The sequence below is a fragment of the Lepidothrix coronata genome, unplaced genomic scaffold (assembly GCF_001604755.1).
Source record: "Lepidothrix coronata isolate B3197 unplaced genomic scaffold, Lepidothrix_coronata-1.0 Scaffold27, whole genome shotgun sequence".
Lineage (NCBI taxonomy): Eukaryota > Metazoa > Chordata > Aves > Passeriformes > Pipridae > Lepidothrix > Lepidothrix coronata.
This window is the reverse complement of record NW_016690207.1, coordinates 183095-203646: the sequence shown is the minus strand read 5'-3', so window position 1 is coordinate 203646 and position 20552 is coordinate 183095. Positions and strand designations below refer to the sequence as shown.

General features: G+C 45.7%; 2 protein-coding genes across 3 annotated transcripts; both read left to right on the top strand.

The window, feature by feature from the left end:
* Positions 1 to 933: 933 nt before the first annotated feature.
* On the top strand, positions 934 to 10042 carry VPS11 (VPS11, CORVET/HOPS core subunit). 2 transcript variants are annotated; one of them, XM_017809586.1, is made up of 16 exons: positions 934 to 1101; positions 1384 to 1532; positions 1722 to 1794; positions 2915 to 3078; positions 3180 to 3427; positions 3831 to 4032; positions 4307 to 4458; positions 5104 to 5290; positions 5685 to 5828; positions 6314 to 6502; positions 6744 to 6905; positions 7370 to 7509; positions 7805 to 8007; positions 8593 to 8764; positions 8883 to 9105; positions 9793 to 10042. In XM_017809586.1, the coding sequence occupies exons 1-16, from the start codon at positions 948 to 950 to the stop codon at positions 9955 to 9957; spliced, it is 2727 nt and encodes a 908-aa protein (XP_017665075.1). In that variant the 5' UTR covers positions 934 to 947; the 3' UTR covers positions 9958 to 10042. The 2 variants fall into 2 exon arrangements, with proteins under 2 accessions (XP_017665075.1, XP_017665073.1); XM_017809584.1 differs by having other exon boundaries at positions 1722 to 1857.
* Positions 10043 to 10203: 161 nt separating this feature from the next.
* HMBS (hydroxymethylbilane synthase) lies at positions 10204 to 19978 on the top strand. Its single transcript, XM_017809717.1, has 13 exons — positions 10204 to 10392; positions 11922 to 11994; positions 12671 to 12720; positions 12820 to 12875; positions 13982 to 14059; positions 14366 to 14443; positions 15910 to 15985; positions 16663 to 16776; positions 17298 to 17336; positions 18403 to 18522; positions 18763 to 18816; positions 19349 to 19435; positions 19656 to 19978. Exons 1-13 carry the CDS (start codon positions 10228 to 10230, stop codon positions 19827 to 19829), a joined length of 1164 nt encoding a protein of 387 aa, XP_017665206.1. The 5' UTR covers positions 10204 to 10227; the 3' UTR covers positions 19830 to 19978.
* Positions 19979 to 20552: the final 574 nt, after the last annotated feature.

Sequence of the window (20552 nt, the reverse complement as noted above, 5' to 3'; positions counted from 1 at the left end):
TTTTACAGAGAGGGTGGTCAGACATTGGAATGGGCTGCCCAGGGAAGTGGTGGATTCTCCGTCCCTGGAGATTTTTAAAAAGAGACTGGATGTGGCACTTAGTGCCATGGTCTAGTAACCGCAGCGGTAGTGGATCAAGGGTTGGACTTGATGATCTCGGAGGTCCCTTCCAACCCAGCTGATTCTATGAAAAGCAGATTTAATACAATAGGGGAAGCAGATTTAATATAAAAGCACGACAGAGTTTGTTGGGAAGGTTCACTCTAGTGCTGACTAGATAATTAAAGCATAGGGAAAAAGCAGCCCACAATCAATCTAAAACCAATATCAACCCAAAAGTTATCTATGTGGAGGCTGGGGGTGAGGAGGATAAGGGTAGATTGAGTCACAAGATTCAGATCTCTGTTATCTCTGTTACAATCCACCCTAGAAGGTGAGGGTAACCCAGGTTCTTGTTAATAGATCCCTTCGGTGGTCCTAACGATGTTTAAGCCATTAACCATTTCTGTTTCTCACAACCCCCTTGTTTAGCTGGGCCCTGGATGTGACCAACGGTTTAGGCCTAACATTTTGTATATACTACTGTGGCCTTGTTGGGGAGAGGTGAGTTAAAATTTGATGGTCTCTCAAAGATTAAATATTAGTTACTACACTGCAGTAGTAACTGCGGTAGTAGTAGTAATAAAAATTATAATAGTAATAAAATAGTAGTAATAAAAATTATAACTGTAATTTTTATTATTGTAAAATGAGTCCTTCAAGGTTGTTGACACCCGGCTGAATTTTAAATCTCTGGCAGGCTCAGATATGGTTTTTTTTTCCCCTCGATAAGTGTGTTCAAAATTCAACCTTTAAAATTAAATTTCTTGGCACCCCCGAGGGGCGGGGGCCCGGGTCACGTGATGCTGGGCCCCGGTCACGTGAGCGGGGGGCGGGGCCGGCCCAACATGGCTGCGTACCTGCAGTGGCGCCGCTTCGTCTTCTTCGACAGAGAGACGGTGAAGGAGCCGCCGGGCTCGGATGGGGCCGGTGCGAAGCCCTTTGCGCTGCCCCCGGGCATCGCAGTCTGCGACTCGGGCCGGGGCAGCCTCGTGTTTGGGGATATCCTGCCCGGGGCCGGGCGCTGGGGCCTGTGCGGGGCTCAGCGGGGCCGGAGCTGGAGGGTGCTCCTGCTTCCTGCTCTCCGTGTTTGCTTTAAACACGAACAAAAAAACCCTGCTGAATGTGTTGGTGCTCCAGGGTCGTTCTTCAGAGGTGTTTACTGAAGCCCTACGAGGGGTCAGCGAGAACCATTAACGTGTTTGATCCTGGTATGACTGGAGGTGTGGGGTTTTGGGTTTTTTGTTTTTTTTTTTCCCTTTATGTGCCTTAACTGTGATCTAAATATGGAAGGTCAGATTTGGTTTTTGCCTCGCTCCCTTCAACTCAGTAGTTTCCAGGCTTACAAGCTGAGGGTAACGCATCTGTACCAGCTGAAGCAGCACAGCATCTTGGTTTCTGTTGGAGAGGACGAAGAGGGTATTAACCCCTTGGTAAGTCAAATGACAAAGTGAGGAAAATGTATTTGTAATATGTGTCTTTTTAAAGGCTACTGCGATTATCTCAGATGACTTTTCTTACTTTAAGTACCTTGATCATTTTGGGCACTGTAACATTTGATACCAGGTCTTGGCCTTCTAATACCACATGTTTTGCTTATGGCAGATCGTTGTTGTTTGTAGGTGAAAGTCTGGAACCTGGAGAAGCGAGATGGTGGCAATCCTCTGTGCACACGAATTTTTCCAGCAATACCAGGTAACAAGCCCACAGTTGTATCCTGCCTAACCGTCCATGAGAATCTTAATTTCATGGCTATTGGTAAGTAAAACTGAGCTGTAACCGCTTAAGAAAAATATTATGAAAAATAAATATTATGAAAATTAACCCTTACTCAGATGTAAGGAAAATGAACAGATAACACAAAAATCAGCACTGAACACACTGATAGTTTTTCTTCTTATGTAGTTTTTACGTTATGCTCTCTGAGAGATCGTGTGTCTCGTGCTGTCACAGAGCTCGAGAAGATAAATGTGTAAATTTAGCCTGAGTTTGTATATTTTACACAAATAACTTTGGTACTTAAAAGGGAAGCACATATTTTTAGTTGATATCCTCTTTCTCTGCCAGTTGGTCAGGCTACATACTTATTGAACTTAGTACTAAATTCAGCTTCTGTTGGTACAAGAGAAATCATAGGTTTTGTGATACGTAGTGTTACAGAGAAATTTTTTTTCAAGTATGCTGTAAAAACCTTTTTTTAAAATAAGAAAGCCAGTTTCGCCTTTTGGATTTACCCATTCCTTTGTAATGTTTCTTGCTTAAGTTCTGACAGACTAAGAGCAGTAATGTTGTAAGGTTACATGGTCCCTGCACTGAAATCAAAAAGCTTTCCCTGTGTGTGTGATGGCCTCCCATCCTGGGACAACTTACAGCATTGGGGCTGTTGGCAAGTTGTGAAAACTGCGTGATTTCACATAGAAAATCTTCCTCTTGTCTTTTTACAGTGTGTTTTGAATAAGCAAGGGAGTTAAAAGGATCATTACAGTTGTGAGATGAGAAGGCTGTTCATAGAGCAAAATACAGAGAGACTCAAACCAAAATTAACCTGTGCATGAGATTTGTGTGTGGAAAGCAAGCTGACCCTTGTTGAGCAGTGCCCTCCTGTATGCAGTAATGTGACAGCTCTGAACTGGAACAGGAGCACTGGGAGGTGGTTTGGCCAGATTGACTTGACACAAGAACCTGTGGCAATCCCATCACTTCATACCTTGCCGGTGAGCAAGGTGTCTTTGCCGACTGGAGCTGCCCTGACTTATGCTGAATAAAATTTCAGGTGTGCTGTATAAGTAATAGTTCAGTCTGTCCACTTCACCAGGTTTTGCAGATGGGAGTGTTGTTCTTACAAAAGGAGACATCACTCGAGACCGGCACAGCAAGACCCAGATCCTACATGAAGGCAGTTACCCAGTTACTGGCCTTGCATTCCGACAGTCTGGCAAAACTACACATCTATTTGTGGTGACCACAGAGAACATCCAGGTGAGAGGTTAATTGGAAAAAATGAGACTCTGACTTGCAAATTTCATTGGTTTCAGAGTCTAGGCCAGAGCAATCCCCAAACCCTTGATTTTCCTCTGTAGTCTTATATGCTTTCAGTGAAAGACTATCCTCACCTGGAGCTGGACACTCATGGTTGTGGATTGCGCTGTTCATCTCTCAGTGACCCCTCCCAGGATCTCCAGTTCATTGTGGCAGGAAATGAATGTGTGTACCTTTATCAACCAGATGAACGCGGCCCCTGCTTCGCCTTTGAGGGACAAAAGCTGATTGTTCACTGGTACCGGGGGTACCTCATCATCGTCTCCAAGGACCGAAAGACTTCACCAAAGTAGGGCTTCTCGGAACAGATGAGTTGTTTTTGCTCTTGCAGCTTCCTGCTTTCCCACTTTTTCATTCTTCCCTGTGAAGCTTTGCTCTTGGAGGCCGATTGCAACTTTGTCAGAGGCTGTTGAGGTTCATCCAGACCAATCTATCAATTAACTTCCATTGCAAGAGCAGCATGGTTAAGCATGCTGAATGAATGAGAATTTTTCCCGGTCCTATGAATTTCTCAGTATAACAGGATAATGGAATTTGTGTATAAATACGAGATGTTTTGCCTCTAGGCCCACTTAATTTATTGCCCAGGTGAACCCTGCTTGTCTTGCTCTCTGTACGTCCCTAGTTGGCACAGGTATCAAGAGTTCAAGTTACGCTGTCTTTGTTTTTTAAAACTTTCTTCTGTTCTCCAGGTCAGAGTTTGCTGGGAATGAGGCACAGAATTCGGACAAACAAGTTCTGAATATCTATGACTTGTGCAACAAATTCATTGCATACAGCTCAATCTTTGATGATATAGTGGATGTCTTGGCAGAGTGGGGTTCTCTGTATGTACTGACCAGAGATGGGAAGATCCATGTACTACAGGAGAAGGATACACAAACCAAACTCGAGGCATGTAAATCTGTTTTCTTATTAGTCTCTGCTTTATGTCTGCAAGATTGTACTGGCTCTGCAGATTGAAAAGTTGAACCATTGAGGTAGGTGAGTTACATAACAAGTGACCTAATAGCTTTTCAGCATAACCAGTGTTATAAGGCATTTGCTATTTAAAAGCCTAAAGGCACATATGCACTAAAAAGAAGAAACAACTAGTTTTCCAGGTGTATTTGAACTTGTTTTGTGGGGTGGTATTTCCCTTACGCAGCTCTTACTATGTGTTTAACAGATGCTATTCAGAAAGAACTTATTTGAGATGGCCATTAACCTGGCCAAGAGCCACCACTTGGACAGCGATGGTTTGTCAGAGATTTTCCGGCAGTATGGGGATCATCTCTACAACAAGGGGAACCATGACGGGGCCATCCAGCAGTACATCCGGTAGGTCCTGTGGAGCCAGGATATTGTAGTGCAGGTAGGAGCTACAGAGGCTTTGATTTCTGTTTCAGCCCAAGAATAAAACAATTCCAAACCAAAAAAAGCGTGACTTGAGGTGAAAGTTCTACCCATAGAGAGAAACATTTCAGTGAGATTATAAGTCTTTGAACACATTGCTTGAAAATTGCTCTGTACACCTTGAGATAAAGTTCCTTTTGATTGTATTTTAACATGAATAATGTAGGCACACTGAGATGGCAGTCCTTTTGGAAAATACTCAAACAGTTCAACATCAGCTTTAAAACATCTTGGGTATTTTAGAACTCAAACTTGGAGCAGCCTGGGCCTGGGGCTTACTGAAAACTTCATGCTCAGTTTTTAAAATGCCACACAGTGTTAAGTTAATGTGAAAGTGAGCCTCTGGAGTCCCCAATGTCTAATGACAGTCGACACGTATTTTTACCTTTGTATCTCTGTGCATGCAGATGGGTAGTCTTACACCATAACTAGTTGTTGTGTAGCTGAGTGATCACCCGTGGGTTAGAGCCTGCTGAAATTAAGGCTTCTCTGTGCTCTGTTGTTAATTGTTCCATTTATTTTGACTTCTTGGGTATACAGTATCTTGTAACATGACTCTTTCCCTCACAGAACTATAGGGAAGCTGGAACCATCATACGTTATTCGAAAATTCCTGGATGCTCAGCGTATCCACAACCTCACTGCTTATCTACAGACGCTCCACCTGCAGTCCCTGGCCAATGCAGACCATACTACACTTCTGCTGAATTGCTATACCAAACTCAAAGACAGCTCCAAACTGGAAGAGTTCATTAAGGTACTGGGGGGAGGTGAAATCGTGCCACATTAATATGTCATCATATTAATTAAAAAGAGATAGCGGTGACATTGTAAATTGGCTCCTGTAGGGCCATTAAGACAGAGAAGAACGGATTTGTCACTCAGTACCCCTTCTTTACTCCTTGACTTCCAAGGTCTTGCTTACATTCTCAGTTTGGTTGGCTTGCCATCTGGGTCTGAGTGTGCTTGCTTCTGCCAGTGCAACTGGCAAGAGAATGAGAGGTGGTCAGACTCCTTCCTTTCTGCACATGTGACCTTACCCTTGCCTGAGAGGTACCGAGTTGTTCCTGCTCATGCTTACATAAATGACTGCTGCTTCTGAACTGTGGGAATGTTCCTGAGGGACCATCTTTCTGCTTTTGTTCTTGGAGACGAGTGACAGCGAGGTCCGCTTTGATGTGGAAACGGCCATCAAGGTGCTCCGCCAAGCAGGTTACTACTCCCACGCTGTGTACCTGGCAGAGAAGCATGAGCATCATGAATGGTACCTCAAAATCCAGTTAGAGGACATCAAGGTGAGGAGACATAACTGCTCCCATGTTCTTACTTGGGAGAACACCACATCTCTAGCCTCCTCTTCAATGAGAATACCATTTCACTGACCTCCTTCCTGAGGGTAGCATGCTGGTGGGACTGCTGAGGCAGCAGCAACAACACTTGATGCTGCTTGTGTGATGCCTTTCTCCTTTTGGCACGTGTGGTGGACTAGGGGTGGAAATCAGAGAGTCTTACTTGTTCTGTTTCAGATGTGGCTTTTTACAGTGCCCTTTAAGAGGAGGGAGAGGTGGTAGCAAGGGACTCATCTAAATCTCTCCCCCAGGCCACATCCAGCCTTCCTCCCTGAGGAGGAAAACAAGTGGGAATAGTGAACTAGGTTATAATTCAGAGCAAATGGTGTTTGTGGCATACTCACAGCACGTCTTCAGTGCTTTCTGTCCTAACCTCAGACTGGAGAGCAGAGGCCAATGTCCTGTGATTGTTTTGCTGGCTGTCTCCACAGAACTACCAAGAGGCTTTGCACTACATTGGAAAGCTGCCCTTTGAACAGGCAGAGAGTAACATGAAGCGCTACGGTAAAATTCTAATGCACCATGTCCCTAATGAGACCACGGAATTGCTGAAGATCCTTTGCACTGATTACCGGCCCTCGGGAGACAGTGAAGGCCACGGGATGCTGGAAGGAAAAAAGGTACCATTTGTGTTGACAGCGAGTTGTTGCTCTCCAGTAGTAACTTTGCAGCAAGTGAGTGCTTCTGCATACCTTGTGGTGTCAGCCTGATGGCTTAGGTATAATGAGACTTATACCTAAAAGTATGTGTGGTGTGCTGTATCTGTCATGTCTCAGAAATGAACATTCCTCACAGCAGGGAGGAAGCACCAGTCCAGCTTAGACTGATTTGGGTGCTTGTCTCTTTCTGTCTGTGTTATAGGCTAATTCAGAGGAGTTCATCCCAGTCTTTGCAAACAACTCCCGAGAACTGAAGGCTTTTCTGGAGCACATGACTGAGGTTCAGGCTGACTCGCCACAGGGTGTCTATGACACTTTACTGGAGCTTCGACTCCAGAACTGGGCACATGAACAAGATGAGCAGGTTTGAGTTCTTCCATCATTGTGTTTTGAGAGACAGATTTGGTGTCTTTGAATCCTATTTGCATTCCTGCAAGCCCGTAACCTTTCCAGCTGGGCATTGATAACAAGAGGCAATACATATGCTGTGCTGGACAAATGGCACATAAATGGGAAAGCAGCCTGCTAGCTGGGAGAATACTCCTTTAAGGGAGGCTGAACTTATTTTGTATGAATCTCATTTAAGAACAGATTCCACACAATACAGCCTCTGTGAGCAGATGCCTCACCCATAAAAGTAACTCTATTTGCTTGCCTAGATCTGTGAGGGCAAAGAAAATCATGTCCCGTTTGCTTAAAAGGGATAGAGAACAAAGAGCAAAACTGTCCTCTGTGAAAGAGCTGCAAATTGTCAGGTCTTAGTGCAAAATAGTGTGTACTATGTGTGTGTCTGAGTTGCTCTCCCTGACCTCTCCCCCTTCTTTGTAGATCAAGGAGAAGCTACACGATGAAGCCCTCACCCTCCTGAAGAGTGGAAGGTTCAAAACAGTCTTTGATAAGGCCTTGGTCTTATGTCAGATGCACAATTTCAAGGATGGTGTCCTCTACCTCTATGAGCAGGGCAAACTGTGAGTGTCGCTCTTGTCTGTAGAGTCCTTCCCCTTCTTCCCCCATTCAGCCTTAACTGTCTGTGCCTTCAGTGGTAGTGACCTCTTTAGTGTTTCAAGATGGGAACGGTAGTTTATTGCTCAGCTGAAATACCCTGTTGTTAGAGCAAGGCAGTTACATAGAGAGTGAATGACAGACTTGTCTTTGGCTTCTGAGTGAGTTTGGGGACTGCATAGCTGGGTGGAAAGCTGAGGTCCCTGTAATAATTCAAGGGGAGAGATGGATTGTGGCAGCTGATGAGTCTTTCTCCCATAGTTTCCAACAGATCATGCACTACCACATGCAGAATGAGCAGTACAAGAAGGTGATCGAGGTGTGTGAGTTGTATGGAGACCAGGAGGCTTGTCTCTGGGAACAGGCTCTTGGCTACTTTGCACGGAAGGAGGAGGACTGTAAGGAGTACGTTGCTGCAGTGCTGAAACACATTGAGAACAAGAATCTTATGCCTCCGCTGCTTGGTAATAATGACGTGTGGCACTCAACCCACAGCACCCCTCCAAAAAAAAACCTAACCCAAGCCAAAACCAAGAAAAAAAAAAAAAAACACAAAAAAATTCAACCCAAACTAGTTTGTAGCAGTCTGTATAGATCAGAAATTTGAGAGGTGAATCAACGAATTTGGAGCCCACCATTTGAAGTAATATTCCCCGCTCTATAGGGAAAAAGCTATGTCAGTCACAGCTCCCTAATTAGGTAAAAAGATCTACAGTATCAGTGAGATGTCTGTACATGATTTCTGTTCTGTCAGTGTGGGGCAGTGAAGGGCCTGCTGAAATTCCTGCTGTGCCTTGGTGGAGAAGTTGAACTGGAATCCAATCCACTACTAGATCCTTGCTTTGCTTCTTTTGGTCTGAGCTATCCAGACATGCTCCCAGTTGCCCTTTTCTGGAAGAGGTCAAACTGAAAGAGAGCCTTTTCTAATTCCATAAGAATGGGAACTGTCTTTGCCTGTAAGTGGCCTTTCCCAGGAAAACAGTCTGCCCAGGCAGGACTAGTGTAACTTTTTGTGCTTGTGTTTAAACTAACATCTTGGTTGCTCTCAGTTGTGCAGACGCTGGCTCATAACTCCACAGCCACCCTGTCGGTGATTAAGGATTATCTTGTCAACAAGCTGCAGAAGCAGAGTCGCCAGATAGAGCAGGATGAGCAGAGAATTCAAAAATACCGAGAAGAAACTACAAGGATCCGCCAGGAGATTGAAGAGCTAAAAGCAAGGTGCAGGAGTGTGTGCTGTCTTGTCTTGTCCTATATAAGGATAGAACTGCTGTTTTCTTTTATTAAGGTAAAATACAGTTTGTCTTTCTCATGCTTCTCCATCTTGTCACTCTCTCAGTCCCAAGATCTTTCAGAAGACCAAGTGTAGCATTTGCACCAGTGCATTGGAGCTGCCTTCAGTCCACTTCCTGTGCGGTCATTCCTTCCACCAGCACTGCTTTGAAAGCTACTCCGAGAGCGATTCGGAATGTCCTACTTGCATGCCAGAAAATCGCAAAGTCATGGACATGATCCGAGCCCAGGAGCAGAAGAGAGATCTGCACGACCAGTTTCAGCATCAGGTAGGGTAATATTGCCTGTCTTACCAAGTTGAAATTATAAATAGAGTTTAGATTCATTTACAGACCCATGGAGGCTGGTAGAAAAGGGGAAGGCTTGAAAGTATTTTGTAAACAAGGTTGAGTCTCAATAATGAGGCATTAGACCCTAGGGTGACTGCATTGTGTAGAGGGCACGGAGAGTTCTTGTCGCTCTGAGAAGGTGAAAGGGAATCCATTCTCACCTTAACCTCAGATGGGTCGAGACCTATTGGTCAGTGTCACAGCTGGTCAACAAGTTGTATAGAACAAATCAGGGAGAAAGGAAAAAAAATTGTGTGAATCGGAATGGGGACAGGACCAAAATGTTGTGTTTCCCAAGGATGAAGCAGTGAAGTTGAGAATGGGGCATATATGGAAACTAGAGCAGCTGAGGCAGTCACCTTCCTGCTTAATTCAATTGTTCATTATCTCCTCCATGCATGGCTCAGATGTAGGTTCGAAACATGAGGTGGAATGGCCAGTGGCAGCAAATCTGGCATCTTCCTCTGCTACATGCAGTCCTTGCATGGAATGAGCAAAGAGCCAGGGAGTGACATGGGCTGCCCTGTCCCTAATAAAGAGGTTCTAAGTGCAGGGATTGAAAGGAAAGGGGCTGGAGGCAAGAGGCTCTGGAGGCTTCTGCTGATACTGCTAATGTGTGTCTGGCAGCTCAAGTGTTCCAACGATGGCTTCTCTGTTGTTGCTGACTACTTCGGTCGTGGCGTCTTCAATAAGCTCACACTCATCACGGACTTGCCCTCGGGAAAGGCGGCGACGACGCTCGAGGCTGGCCTGCAGCGGGAGCTGCTCATCCACACCAAGCGCAGCACCTGACCCCGGGCCCTGTCCACGCGCCCCCTCGGTTGTACGGAGTCCCGCGCAGTGTCCTCAATAAATCAGACCCCTTCGCCCCAGTAAACCAGCCTGGCCTGGCAGTGCCGCACCCGGAGCGTCCTCTCGACCCCCGCAGACCGGACTGACCGGGCCGAGTGCTGGGGGGGCGGGGCCTGCAGGGGCGGGGCGGAGGGCGGGCCTCCCTGAGGGCCGCGGGGGCGGGGCCGGCGCCGGCGGTGACGTGCTCGGCGCGGCTCGACGCCGGCGGTGATGGCGGAACCGGGCACGGGAGCGGCCGGAGGGGGCCGGGACCGAGCGGGGAACGGCACAGGGTCCGGCGGGGCAGGCGATGACTCGGGCGCTGACCCGCCCCTGCCGCGGGGCGAGAACGGCGTGGAGGGCAGAGCGATCCGCGTGGGCACCCGCCGGAGCCAGGTAGGCAGCAGCGGGGCCGGGGCGCGGGGAGCGCTCCCGCCCCGGTACCTGACTCGTTCCGGCCGACGCGGGCTCCTCGGGGCTGAGGGAAGGGCTGGGCTTCCGAAGCCCGCGCGTTCCAGTTCCTTCCTTGGGACTCCGGCAAGAAGTTTGGAAAGCGCTCCCTGCGGAGCCCGGGGGACGGCCGGCTCTGGGAGCGCTGCCCCGGCGCGGGAACCGGGGATGAGGCGCGGGGCCTTCCCGGGTCTGGCGGGGGCTGTGTCACTTGCAAGGCCTGTGCAGCTCTTGCAGGGAAAAAACGCCAATGACTGACGGCTGCAGCCCGCTCAAGGGCAGGGAAGGGACGTGTCCGGAGATACAGCAGGTATCTCTTGCCAGCGGGCTGCAGCGGGAGGAGCAGCCTCGCAAAGGGAGATAAGCGACCCTCAGACCTTTGTTCTGAGATAATCTCGTTCCTTCTGGTAGCACGTTCTAGGAAAAATTCCGTACTGTCACGAAGGCATTTTGTGTAGACATCAGGGCAAGGGACATAGCCGTGCCTGTGTGCTGCCTAATTTTCTAACCTGAGGCTCTTGGGGCACTTTACAGAGGGAAGCAGCTACTTACTGACATTTTACTTGTGGGGAAACTACAGTCCTGAGAACCACGTTAATTACCAAAGGGTCCTTAGCCCCTCGGTGGGAGAAAAGCTGAAACTCACCTGTAGTTGCTTGAGTCTCCTGCTTCTTGCATCTGCGGAATGATGATACACTGTGTGATTCTGGGTTTATTTTACGTGCTTCTGCTGTTCTTATGCAAAGGAATGTTCTTCTTGCAGTTCACTGCTTTGAGATTTGTTGCTTGCTGTACATGACGATGTAAGGTGTTACTTTTCTGCGTGTGTGTCTGTAGAACCTATAAATAAAGCTCTGTTCTTACAGAGGATAAGTAACTTGCATTTGACAGTAACTATAGATTTTTCCAGCAGCACAGTGAAATCCCATTGGCTTCTCCCAAAACTTGCAGTATTGGTAAAATTCATACTCTTAGAGAAAGCAAGAGGCTACCCAGTGTGCAATATGACTTATTCTTTCATCACTGAGCAACAGGAGGATAGTTTTGCTTACTTTTCTGCCCACTTGCTGATGAGCGGGTGTCATTCAGCAGTTGTGTTCCACAGAGGTGAAACACAAGTAGAAGCATGAGAATCCTGATCTGCAGGCTTCTGCTCTAGTCACTTCTCCTAACTTGATAATTTGCTGTGCCTCATGAGCGCTTGGATCACAACAGCACTGGACACAGGGAAATGTTGTGCCACTTAGGCAATAAAAAAAGTTCTTCAGTGCAGTGGTCTGATCATGATAGGAGTTCACACAGTTCAAGAAGTTTGTACCCATGAGTGATTTTACTTGAGGCAACCTATTTCTAATGCTTTTGATTTCAAGAGAATGTACTGGGCATGCATGCCTGACTGTTGAAGAATAGCAAAGCCTCCTTAGCTACTGTATGGACAATGTACTCTTTCTTTAGGACTTTCTGCTTCCTTGCAGCTGGCCCGGATTCAGACCGACAGCGTGGTTACGATCCTCCGTGATCTGTACCCTGACCTCCACTTTGAGATTGGTAAGTTTTTTTGGATGCTGCCCTGGGGGTGGATGGCAGCAGGAGCCAGTTGGTTATCTTTGTGTGCGAGAAGTGTGTGTAGAGTCAGGAGGAGGAGGATTTGACCCCACTTATCTAAGAGTGCAGTCTGAATTCAGTTACGTTGTGTGGCTTAGCAGTTGCTACTGGTTTCTTCCAGAGGAGAAAGATGGATTTCATAGTCTTTTGATGACTGAAGTGCTGAGTATGTGATGCAGATGGTGTTCTGTTGCTCCGTTTGCAAACCTGGTATCATTCTGGCTGCACTGCACTGAGCATTAGGGGCATTTTCTGGTCTGGGGCTTGAGGCTATCAACAGGAATAATGGGAGCTTAGCCTTGCACTGGAGAGAACTGCTGCATATGTGTTCACTGGCACTCCAGAGACAGACTGTGGCAGTTTCCATTGGGTTAGCTCTTCCCAAACCTGCCCCCTTTCCCCTTGCTTTGGTTTTGATGACAGTGAAGGAAGTCTCCATTTCACTTGTCTTGAGTGCAGGGTATTTCTAGAAGTGAGCTGCTCTTGTACTGAGCCTGAGTCGGTGCTCACCCAGCAGTGTGTGACACTGCACTGTGTGTGGCATTTCACTTAGGTGTTTTCAGCCTAAGCCCAGTGCTCTTACTGAGCCTCACATTTTACCTGTACTGTCTCTGAGCAGTTGCCATGTCAACAACTGGAGACAAGATCTTGGATACAGCACTTTCCAAGGTAAAGAATCTCTTCTTCCTCCATACAAGAACTAACTGTATTTGAAGTTATATTGACTGATGCTTCTTTTGTGATTCATGTCCTTCTGTTTATGTGTAGATCGGGGAGAAGAGCCTCTTCACCAAAGAGTTGGAAAATGCACTTGAAAAAAATGAGTAAGAGCTTATTGTTTTCCTTTCTTCTTCTGGCATTTGTTGCTCTTTGGACATCTTTGGCTTGCTGCATATGTGATCTACTTTCCTTCCATTCTGGTACCTCTGGCTAAAAAAAGAAATCCTTTGATAAGTCACTGTCTTTTTCTTTCCCTTTTCTCTCTCTACCCTGGGCTTAGGCCATGTATTTTGAATTGGAGTTGTGTCACTTTGTCTGCCGCAGTTTGGTTTCTTTTCTTCTGTGATATGTGTATATTACGTATGCATCAGAGGATGTAATTTCATTTGATTTCTGCTTATGAGTATGTTCTTTTAAAAATACTTTACTTGGTGGTGGTAATGTGTTGCAAAACATATATATTGTTAGCATATTAACATTTGTTAACATGTTTGCAAACAAAATGTGCAGGAGAATTTGGCGTGGGCAAGTTATGTTGTGTTCTAACTTCTCTCTACAGAGAACCTTGGTTCAGGCTCCTGCTGGAGGAGAGAGAGATTATTGGTGATTTTGTGGGATCGAGGTGTTGGGTTGTTGTTGTTGTTTAATCTCTTTTTTAATATTCTGAGGAGTGTTGCCTTAGTTAAAGGATGTTTAAAAACAAAGGTATTCTTCTTTATCTCTGCCACATAGTTACATCATACTTCATTTTCAGTGAAGTTGGTGAAAACATACTGGGGACTCAAGCATTTATGATGTTCACTTGCTGTGTGATGAAGCAGGTGCCCTGTAGTTTCAGTTGCTGCTGCTTTCAGTTTGAAGCATAATCCAGCCCTCAGACTGATGCATATTGGTATGAGTCTCTCTGTGTGAACATCCCCAGCATCTTCCCCTCATTCAACTTAATTGTTTCTAAAGTGTCTTGCATCGCTGCTGGAAGGAAGGCATTATCCCAAGGGGAAAAGAGAGGCAGAGAAAGGTGGGGTAGCTTTTTTTGGAGTAACATAAGAACTCTATAGTAATTCTGGCTGTGGAATCCTGAAATTCCTCTCTTCTCCAGATTAATTCCCAGAGTGGGTTCAAACTTTTCTGTAGGTGACCTGCGGGCCTCTGATAGATCACCACATGAGCTCAACAATCTGTTTGCTGATTACTACCCTCTAATTTTTAGAGTTGACCTTGTGGTTCACTCCTTGAAGGACTTGCCAACTTCCCTTCCTCCTGGCTTTACAATCGGCGCTGTCTGCAAGTAAGTGTGAACATTAGGCTTGATTCTCTGAAGAGCTTGCATTTTACAGTGTTGGTAAAGAAGAGCAAAGGCAGCTTAGGTCCGTTTATGTGTTCAAAGTTTTGTCACCCTCTGAATAATCTCCAGAACAGTGGAAACATCAGAGCTGCCCTAGTGTTCCGTTGCCAGCAGGTGTGCTGAAAATACTTGCTTTTACAATGACGATGGGGTATTTTGGAGCCAAAGGCCGTTCCTCCAGGGACTGATAGCAGAACTGCCTTCCCTTAAATGATGTGTCATTCATTCTGTGCTTTCATTATTTTGCAGAAGGGAAAACCCACTTGATGCTGTTGTCTTTCATCCCAAAAACTGTGGAAAAACACTGAGCCTCCTTCCTGAAAAGAGGTGAGTGGAAGAGGAAGGGGAAGACAGGTGTGAAAAACAGAAGGGGGCAGTTGGTTGATTCTTTCCAGTGGCAAGTCCGTGAGCTCCTTGCTTTATCCTGTAGTGATTTTACACTGCCTTTTGTGAGTGTTCCACAGACATTACACTGCACTCACTAGCTGGGAAGAGCAGCAGCAGGGAGTGCTGCACACTGTCTGAGACTGGATCTCTCAAGCCACCCTAGAGCTGCAGTGCTGATTCTCAAGTTAGACGCTTTCTGCTCAGGATCTCCAGAGTGAATTCCTGCTTCCTTGTATTGTGCCTACTGCAGGGAAATGCATACAATGCAGATAGGGTGTCCAGTGCAGGATTTTGGCTTTCATGGACCTGAACTATGCTTTTGTTCTCACTCAGCCAGTTCTGACTTTCTCCTCGATTTTTTGGCATCACTTCCTTGTGGTTTTCCCGTTTTGAATTACCTGCCCTTTAATAGAGGCTATTGGAATCTTTTGTCTGAGACAGCTGAGTGAAATTACTCAAATTAAGGTAGCTGTTAGAAAGATATTTTTTTCTGTGTTAAAGTGAAAGAAATAAACTAGCTGTAATAGAAACATAGACTCGTGCTTCTGCACATTTGGATAGCAGGAAAATCATGTCTGGTCTAGGATCTAGGTTACCAAGAGGGGGAAGCGGAGGGGCAGGTACTGATCTCTTCACTCTCATGACCAGTGATAAGACTTGAGCAAATGGCTGGAGCTATGTCAGGGGAGGTTTAGGCTGGATATTAGGAAAAGATTTTTCCCCCCAGAGGGTGGTTGAGCACTGGAACAGACTCCCCAGAGAAATGGTCACAGCAGCAAGCCTGAGAGAGTTCAAGAATCATTTGGACAATGCTCTCAGGCACATGGTGGGATTGTTGGGGTGTAGAGTGAGGAGCTGGAACTCGATTGATGATCCTGATGAGTCCCTTCCAAATCAGCATATTCTGTGATTCTGTGAAGAGAAGTAAACAGCTTACATCTTGAGAAAGGAAATGCTCACTGCCTAGACTGGCAGTTTTCTGTGGTTTCCAGTTAGGCTCTCAAAGGTTCTCTATTTACTGCATCTATGTCACTGATGAAGTCCATCCATTTTAGTCACTTTGGTTGTCTGGTTTTGTCTGCTTCATTTTGGGACAGCCAAGTCTTTTTTTCTAATATAAATGTTGTGGTATTTAAATGAGGTTTATCAGTCCTTGACAGTGGCTGGGGCTGCTCTGCAGAAGCATATCCTGTAGATCGTCTCCTTGGGCGTGGCTTCAGCCAGGCTTTATGCTAAATTTCACAGTGGTTTTCTTTCTTCTAAGGAGATATAAATCTGGTTCTTAGATCTTCAATATATATGTAAAAAAAAAAAGTTACCATTTGTTTCCTTGAAAGTTCTGTCATACTTCTGTCTGGAGGTGTTAGGAGGATGCTGTATTTCACTGATTCTATTTTTCCCTACAGTGTGATTGGAACCAGTTCACTTCGGAGAGCAGCTCAGCTCAAAAAGAAGTTCCCTCAGTTACAATTCAGGGATATTGTATCCTTTCCTGGCAAAACGTGGGAGCTGGGTAAAGCTGCAGAGGGGAAAATACAACTTAATGCAAAGTCTACATTCAAGACTGATTTGTAGCAGCTGACCTAGAAGAACAAACTGTTTCCTCAAAGGCTGCCTGCCCCCTGGTACCCTGTTCAGATGATGGGGGTAGCACTGTAGCCATTCTATCCTCTGCTTTATCGGGAGGCTGTGAACAAGGGGCCAGCTGTGATCTCACTGGGGTTCAGGATGCATTGGATTGTATGCTATGCAGTGTTTGAGGAACGGTGCCTCCCATGTGTCTGTTGAAGGCGTGTGACCAAATGCCAGTGGGTTCCCAGTAACCCTGGATGTGATTTGGACCACTAGTTCCAATGTGGGTGGCTGAACTACTGAGAGAAGGCATTGTTACTTCGGTCCTAGGAGCCAAGTTCTTTGGAGTGCAGAAGGAGCTGAGTATTAATACTTAAATGACGTGCAGAGTCAGCACTTGAATTAATATTCTATAATGCTTGGCAAAATTCTATTTAAAGAAACAATTGTCCATATTTAACACTTTTTTCAGGATGGTACTGATGTTTTCATTTGAAGGCTGTTGGATTCTGTACAGTCTGTAAATGCTCATGTGGCTGTAGGACTGCTTGCCTGCTGTTTCTATGCTTGCTTAACCACTTTTACAGAGAGGGAACTTAAATACCCGCCTAAAAAAGCTAGATGAGAAGGAAGACTTCAGTGCCATCATCCTGGCTGCTGCTGGGCTGAAGAGGATGGGCTGGGAGCATCGCATTGGCCAGGTGAGGAGCAGCAAAGCAGAAAATACCATTCTCTGCCGAACCGTCAACTGCTTGTGTTTCAGACCTTGTGGTTGTCCTGTCCAAGATGAGCATGAAGTCTGCTGACTCCATTGCCATGTTAGCTTGTGATTTGAGGTGCTTCAGGGAAGAGTTCTGGGGTTTTTTTTTGGTTGGTTGCTTTTTCCTTCATACAGAAATTTATACTGTTCGGCTTTCCATGATTCAGTAACAGTTTGTGATCTGGTCATCTCCCAGCAGTTTGCAGCACTCATGTCTGGCAACGCAGTGTTGTGCAAGACTCAGATCCTTGTGATTGGCTATTTCACAAAGTGCTACAGTCCAGTTGATGGAAAGTGCATTGTTTCACTTTAGCAGTGCAAACATTGGGGCATGGGAAGGGAAAGGTGATATTTCTTTGGTCTGACATGAAATCAGTTGGTATTAGAGACAAGCATAGAATTTGGCTCCTGTTTCCTATATTTGGAACACTGCGACTTAACTCTGATTTTACTTTCTTCTAGCTCCTAGGCCCTGAAGATTGTCTGTATGCTGTTGGACAGGTACGTTACAACTTTTGTGCTTTAAGCCATGCTATGTATTGAAAGCCAGCAGCAGCACAATGTGTCTGAGTGGCTAATTGTGCTGAAGACTTCTTGCTTGTCGGTTGCCAGAAAACTATTACATCCATCTCTTTTGTTGGCCATTATGCTGTTTTAGGCACAGCTTGTTGGAAGAATGGAGTCAGCTCAGTTACTCAGTGTGGTGGGGGCTGATTTCTATTCATAATGGAAAAACAGTAAATGGGAAAGGTAACACATGCACAGCTAGGATGGGTGACACAGCAGGTGTGGGGCAGGTTCCCGCAGGGTTGGTGTTACAGTGCACCAGGACAGTTGTGCAGAGCTGCTGCAGCATCTTTGCTCTCTGATGCTCCATCCTTCTCCCTTATGGTGTCCTGACTCCTGCAGGGTGGAGCTGAAACATTTGTCTTGGAGCACATTCTTAGGGCTCTTGATTCTGGGCGGGCGAGTGGTTCCAGTCTGTTCTGGGCACGTGGCTGAGTTTACACAGGATTGCTCAGCTGGTGTCAAACTTGCTAAACCAGAGCCATTAGTGATTGCAAGTGACCAATCTGCACATTTGTTCTGAAACAGTGATTTTGATCATGTGTTGGTCAGGTACTGTACAGTGCCCTGCACCCCCTGCCCCACTGTATATCCAATTTAGGAAATAGTTGTTTTGTCATTGTTACTCATTCAGCACTTGATCTGTTTCTTGATAAAAGGTTGTAAACCTTGGATTTATCCAGCCTACTCATCCCAAAGGCACAGTAGGGTGGGTGTTTCTATATATGCAGACATAATTGAGATAGATTCTAGAGTGGTTTGTGGTGGCAGCGTGACCTTTAATATTTGGCTGATTAAGTTCCGATCATCTGTTCATAGCAGCTGCTATAGGATGACTCTGCAGCCAGTAGAGTGTTTTGTAATTCATTTCTGTAAACATCACTCCCTTGGTGAAAAGCGTTCGAGCCTCTAAGTTCTGTTTCGTGGTCAATGCTGAGTGCACACACAGATGCATGAAGTTGAAGAATTACTATATTTTGTTGTGTTTTTCTTCTTCTAGGGTGCCTTAGCAGTGGAAGTTCGTGCCAAAGACCAAGAGATACTGAATATGGTATCTGCCCTGCATGATACAGACACTGTGTTGTGCTGCATTGCTGAGAGAGCCTTTATGAAGCGTTTGGTAGGTCTGGCATCCTTGCTCTTCTGCCTGCAGCAGTAAATACTGCTCTGCTAGTTGACTTGATGCCATAGTATGGGAAATCCATTACGCTTTCCTAAAACTGTGAAGGAAGGAATACTTCTGAATCAAGAAGGGCCTGAAAAGTAATGGGTGGGGGTTGTGTGCAGCCTAAACTTTTCGGAGGCCTCTGCTTTGCAAGTTTTGGGTAGGAGCCTTAGCATCAGCTGCTTTTTGTTTTAGGAAGGTGGATGTAGTGTCCCTGTTGCTGTCAGCACCCTGCTGAAGGATGGCCAGGTGAGGAGTACTTTGTTCTTTTCTGGGATTATTTCTGAAAACCTATTCCAAGTGTGTCCCTGAAGATAGTTTCAGCAGATATCTTTATAGCTGATTAGGACAGATAGTCTCCTGACTTGGCCCTTCCATGAATGGGTCTGGCTACTGAAGCCATCTTCTAGAAAATTCCCTTGTAATACATACCAGATTTCCCCTCTCACCCCCCTTGCTTATTTTAAAGTACTGTTGCCCTGAGATCTGAAAGTCTCACTTCTGACCCCACCAAATCTGTTTTTAGACAATGGAGTGTGATTAAGGAGGTGGGAAACGAGAAAAAAATTCCATCCTTTTCCTTGGGAAGTTGCATCTTCCTTAACAGGGATTTCTTCTCTTATGCTTGTATTGTACTGCTATTCTTCCTGTTCCCACTGCATGACAAAAGCCTTCCCCTCCAGACTTAGCTTTGTATGTTGGGTGGGGTTTTTTTAAAGAGGGGGTAGTTGGCTGTTTGTTTGTTAATATGGTATTAATCCATTCTGTCTGTCTTTCCAAGTTGTACTTGACAGGAGCAGTCTACAGCTTGGATGGATCCGATAGCCTGAAGGAGACTATGCAGACCAGTGTCAACTACCCCCATCAGGTATGTGCCCCCCAGTGGCTTCAAAATTCAAACCTGAAGCTAAATGACAAAACCCAGACCTTTAGAAATAGATTACTTTTGGTCTGGTTCCTTGGAAGTTGTAACAGCACACTGTTCTCGAGGCTCCTCATACCAGATTTTACCCTGTTTTGTGGGTGTCTGAAACAGCTCCTTGCCTGCTCCTCCCTGCTGCCTTACCTAGGGGTGTTTGTATTTGCAGAATGAAGATGGACCAAACGACGATGTGCAGCATGTTGGCATCACAGCCAAGAGTGTCCCTAATCAGGCCCAGGAAGCTGCAGAGAACCTGGGTGTTGAACTGGCTAATTTACTTCTGAGCAAGGGAGCAAAGCATATCCTTAGTGTGGCAAGGCAGCTCAATGACACACGCTGAACTCGGTGCAGCCAGGAGTGCTACAACACCAGCTACAAGACTGCAGCTACACCATCATCCTCTGGAGGATGGGATTTATTTAAACACTCATACCAGTCTTGCCTGATGTTTGGGTGCAAAAATCTGAAATAATAAGCTAACTAACTTGAGTAGTTTGTGCTGTTCAGGGTTTTCATCCCTCTCCACATTTCTCTAAATTGCCAAGTGTCTCTTTGAAGTATTTTCAACAATTTTTGTAGCTAGGAAGTTAAAAGCAAAAATTAAAAATAAAAATCATGAAGCGTTCTATTCCATTTAGGAACAAAGTGCTCATTACAGATTATAATTGGAGACTCAACTGTGCTGGTAGTAAAATGCTGTACTGTGCTGAGAGAGTGCCTTATTTGGGCCAGTTCACTCACTGGACTACTGAAGGCTCCCATCAGGTTGATGATACCATGTTTGTTTTAGTAAAGTAGCACAGATACCACTTTCAACCTTGCTCTCCGTTAAGGTAAATTAAGTCTGCAGTTATCAGGTAGATGCAGATTTGCCAATGTGTCAGGATTAAATGAGGGAGTGGACAGCCATTGAGTGCTTGCCCAGTTCATCTCCACTAGCCAGTGAATGGGGAGCTGAAGCAAAGCCCAAATTTGGGCTGTTGTGCCTTTCTTTGTAACAGCTCTTTCCTTTTACTTTGGCTCCTTGCACCATCATCCCAGCAGGGTTTGTGTGTTACAGTGC

What these genes read in the sequence shown, in the direction of transcription:
- VPS11 (XM_017809584.1), top strand. Translation starts at nt 948, where the DNA reads ATGGCTGCGTACCTGCAGTGGCGCCGCTTCGTCTTCTTCGACAGAGAG. An exon ending in GCCATCCAGCAGTACATCCG is followed by an intron (nt 4,459 to 5,103) that starts GTAGGTCCTGTG and finishes TTTCCCTCACAG; the next exon opens with AACTATAGGGAAGCTGGAAC. An exon ending in CACATGAACAAGATGAGCAG is followed by an intron (nt 6,906 to 7,369) that starts GTTTGAGTTCTT and finishes CCTTCTTTGTAG; the next exon opens with ATCAAGGAGAAGCTACACGA.
- HMBS (XM_017809717.1), top strand. Translation starts at nt 10,228, where the DNA reads ATGGCGGAACCGGGCACGGGAGCGGCCGGAGGGGGCCGGGACCGAGCG. An exon ending in GGGAGCATCGCATTGGCCAG is followed by an intron (nt 16,777 to 17,297) that starts GTGAGGAGCAGC and finishes ACTTTCTTCTAG; the next exon opens with CTCCTAGGCCCTGAAGATTG. An exon ending in GTGTCAACTACCCCCATCAG is followed by an intron (nt 19,436 to 19,655) that starts GTATGTGCCCCC and finishes TTGTATTTGCAG; the next exon opens with AATGAAGATGGACCAAACGA.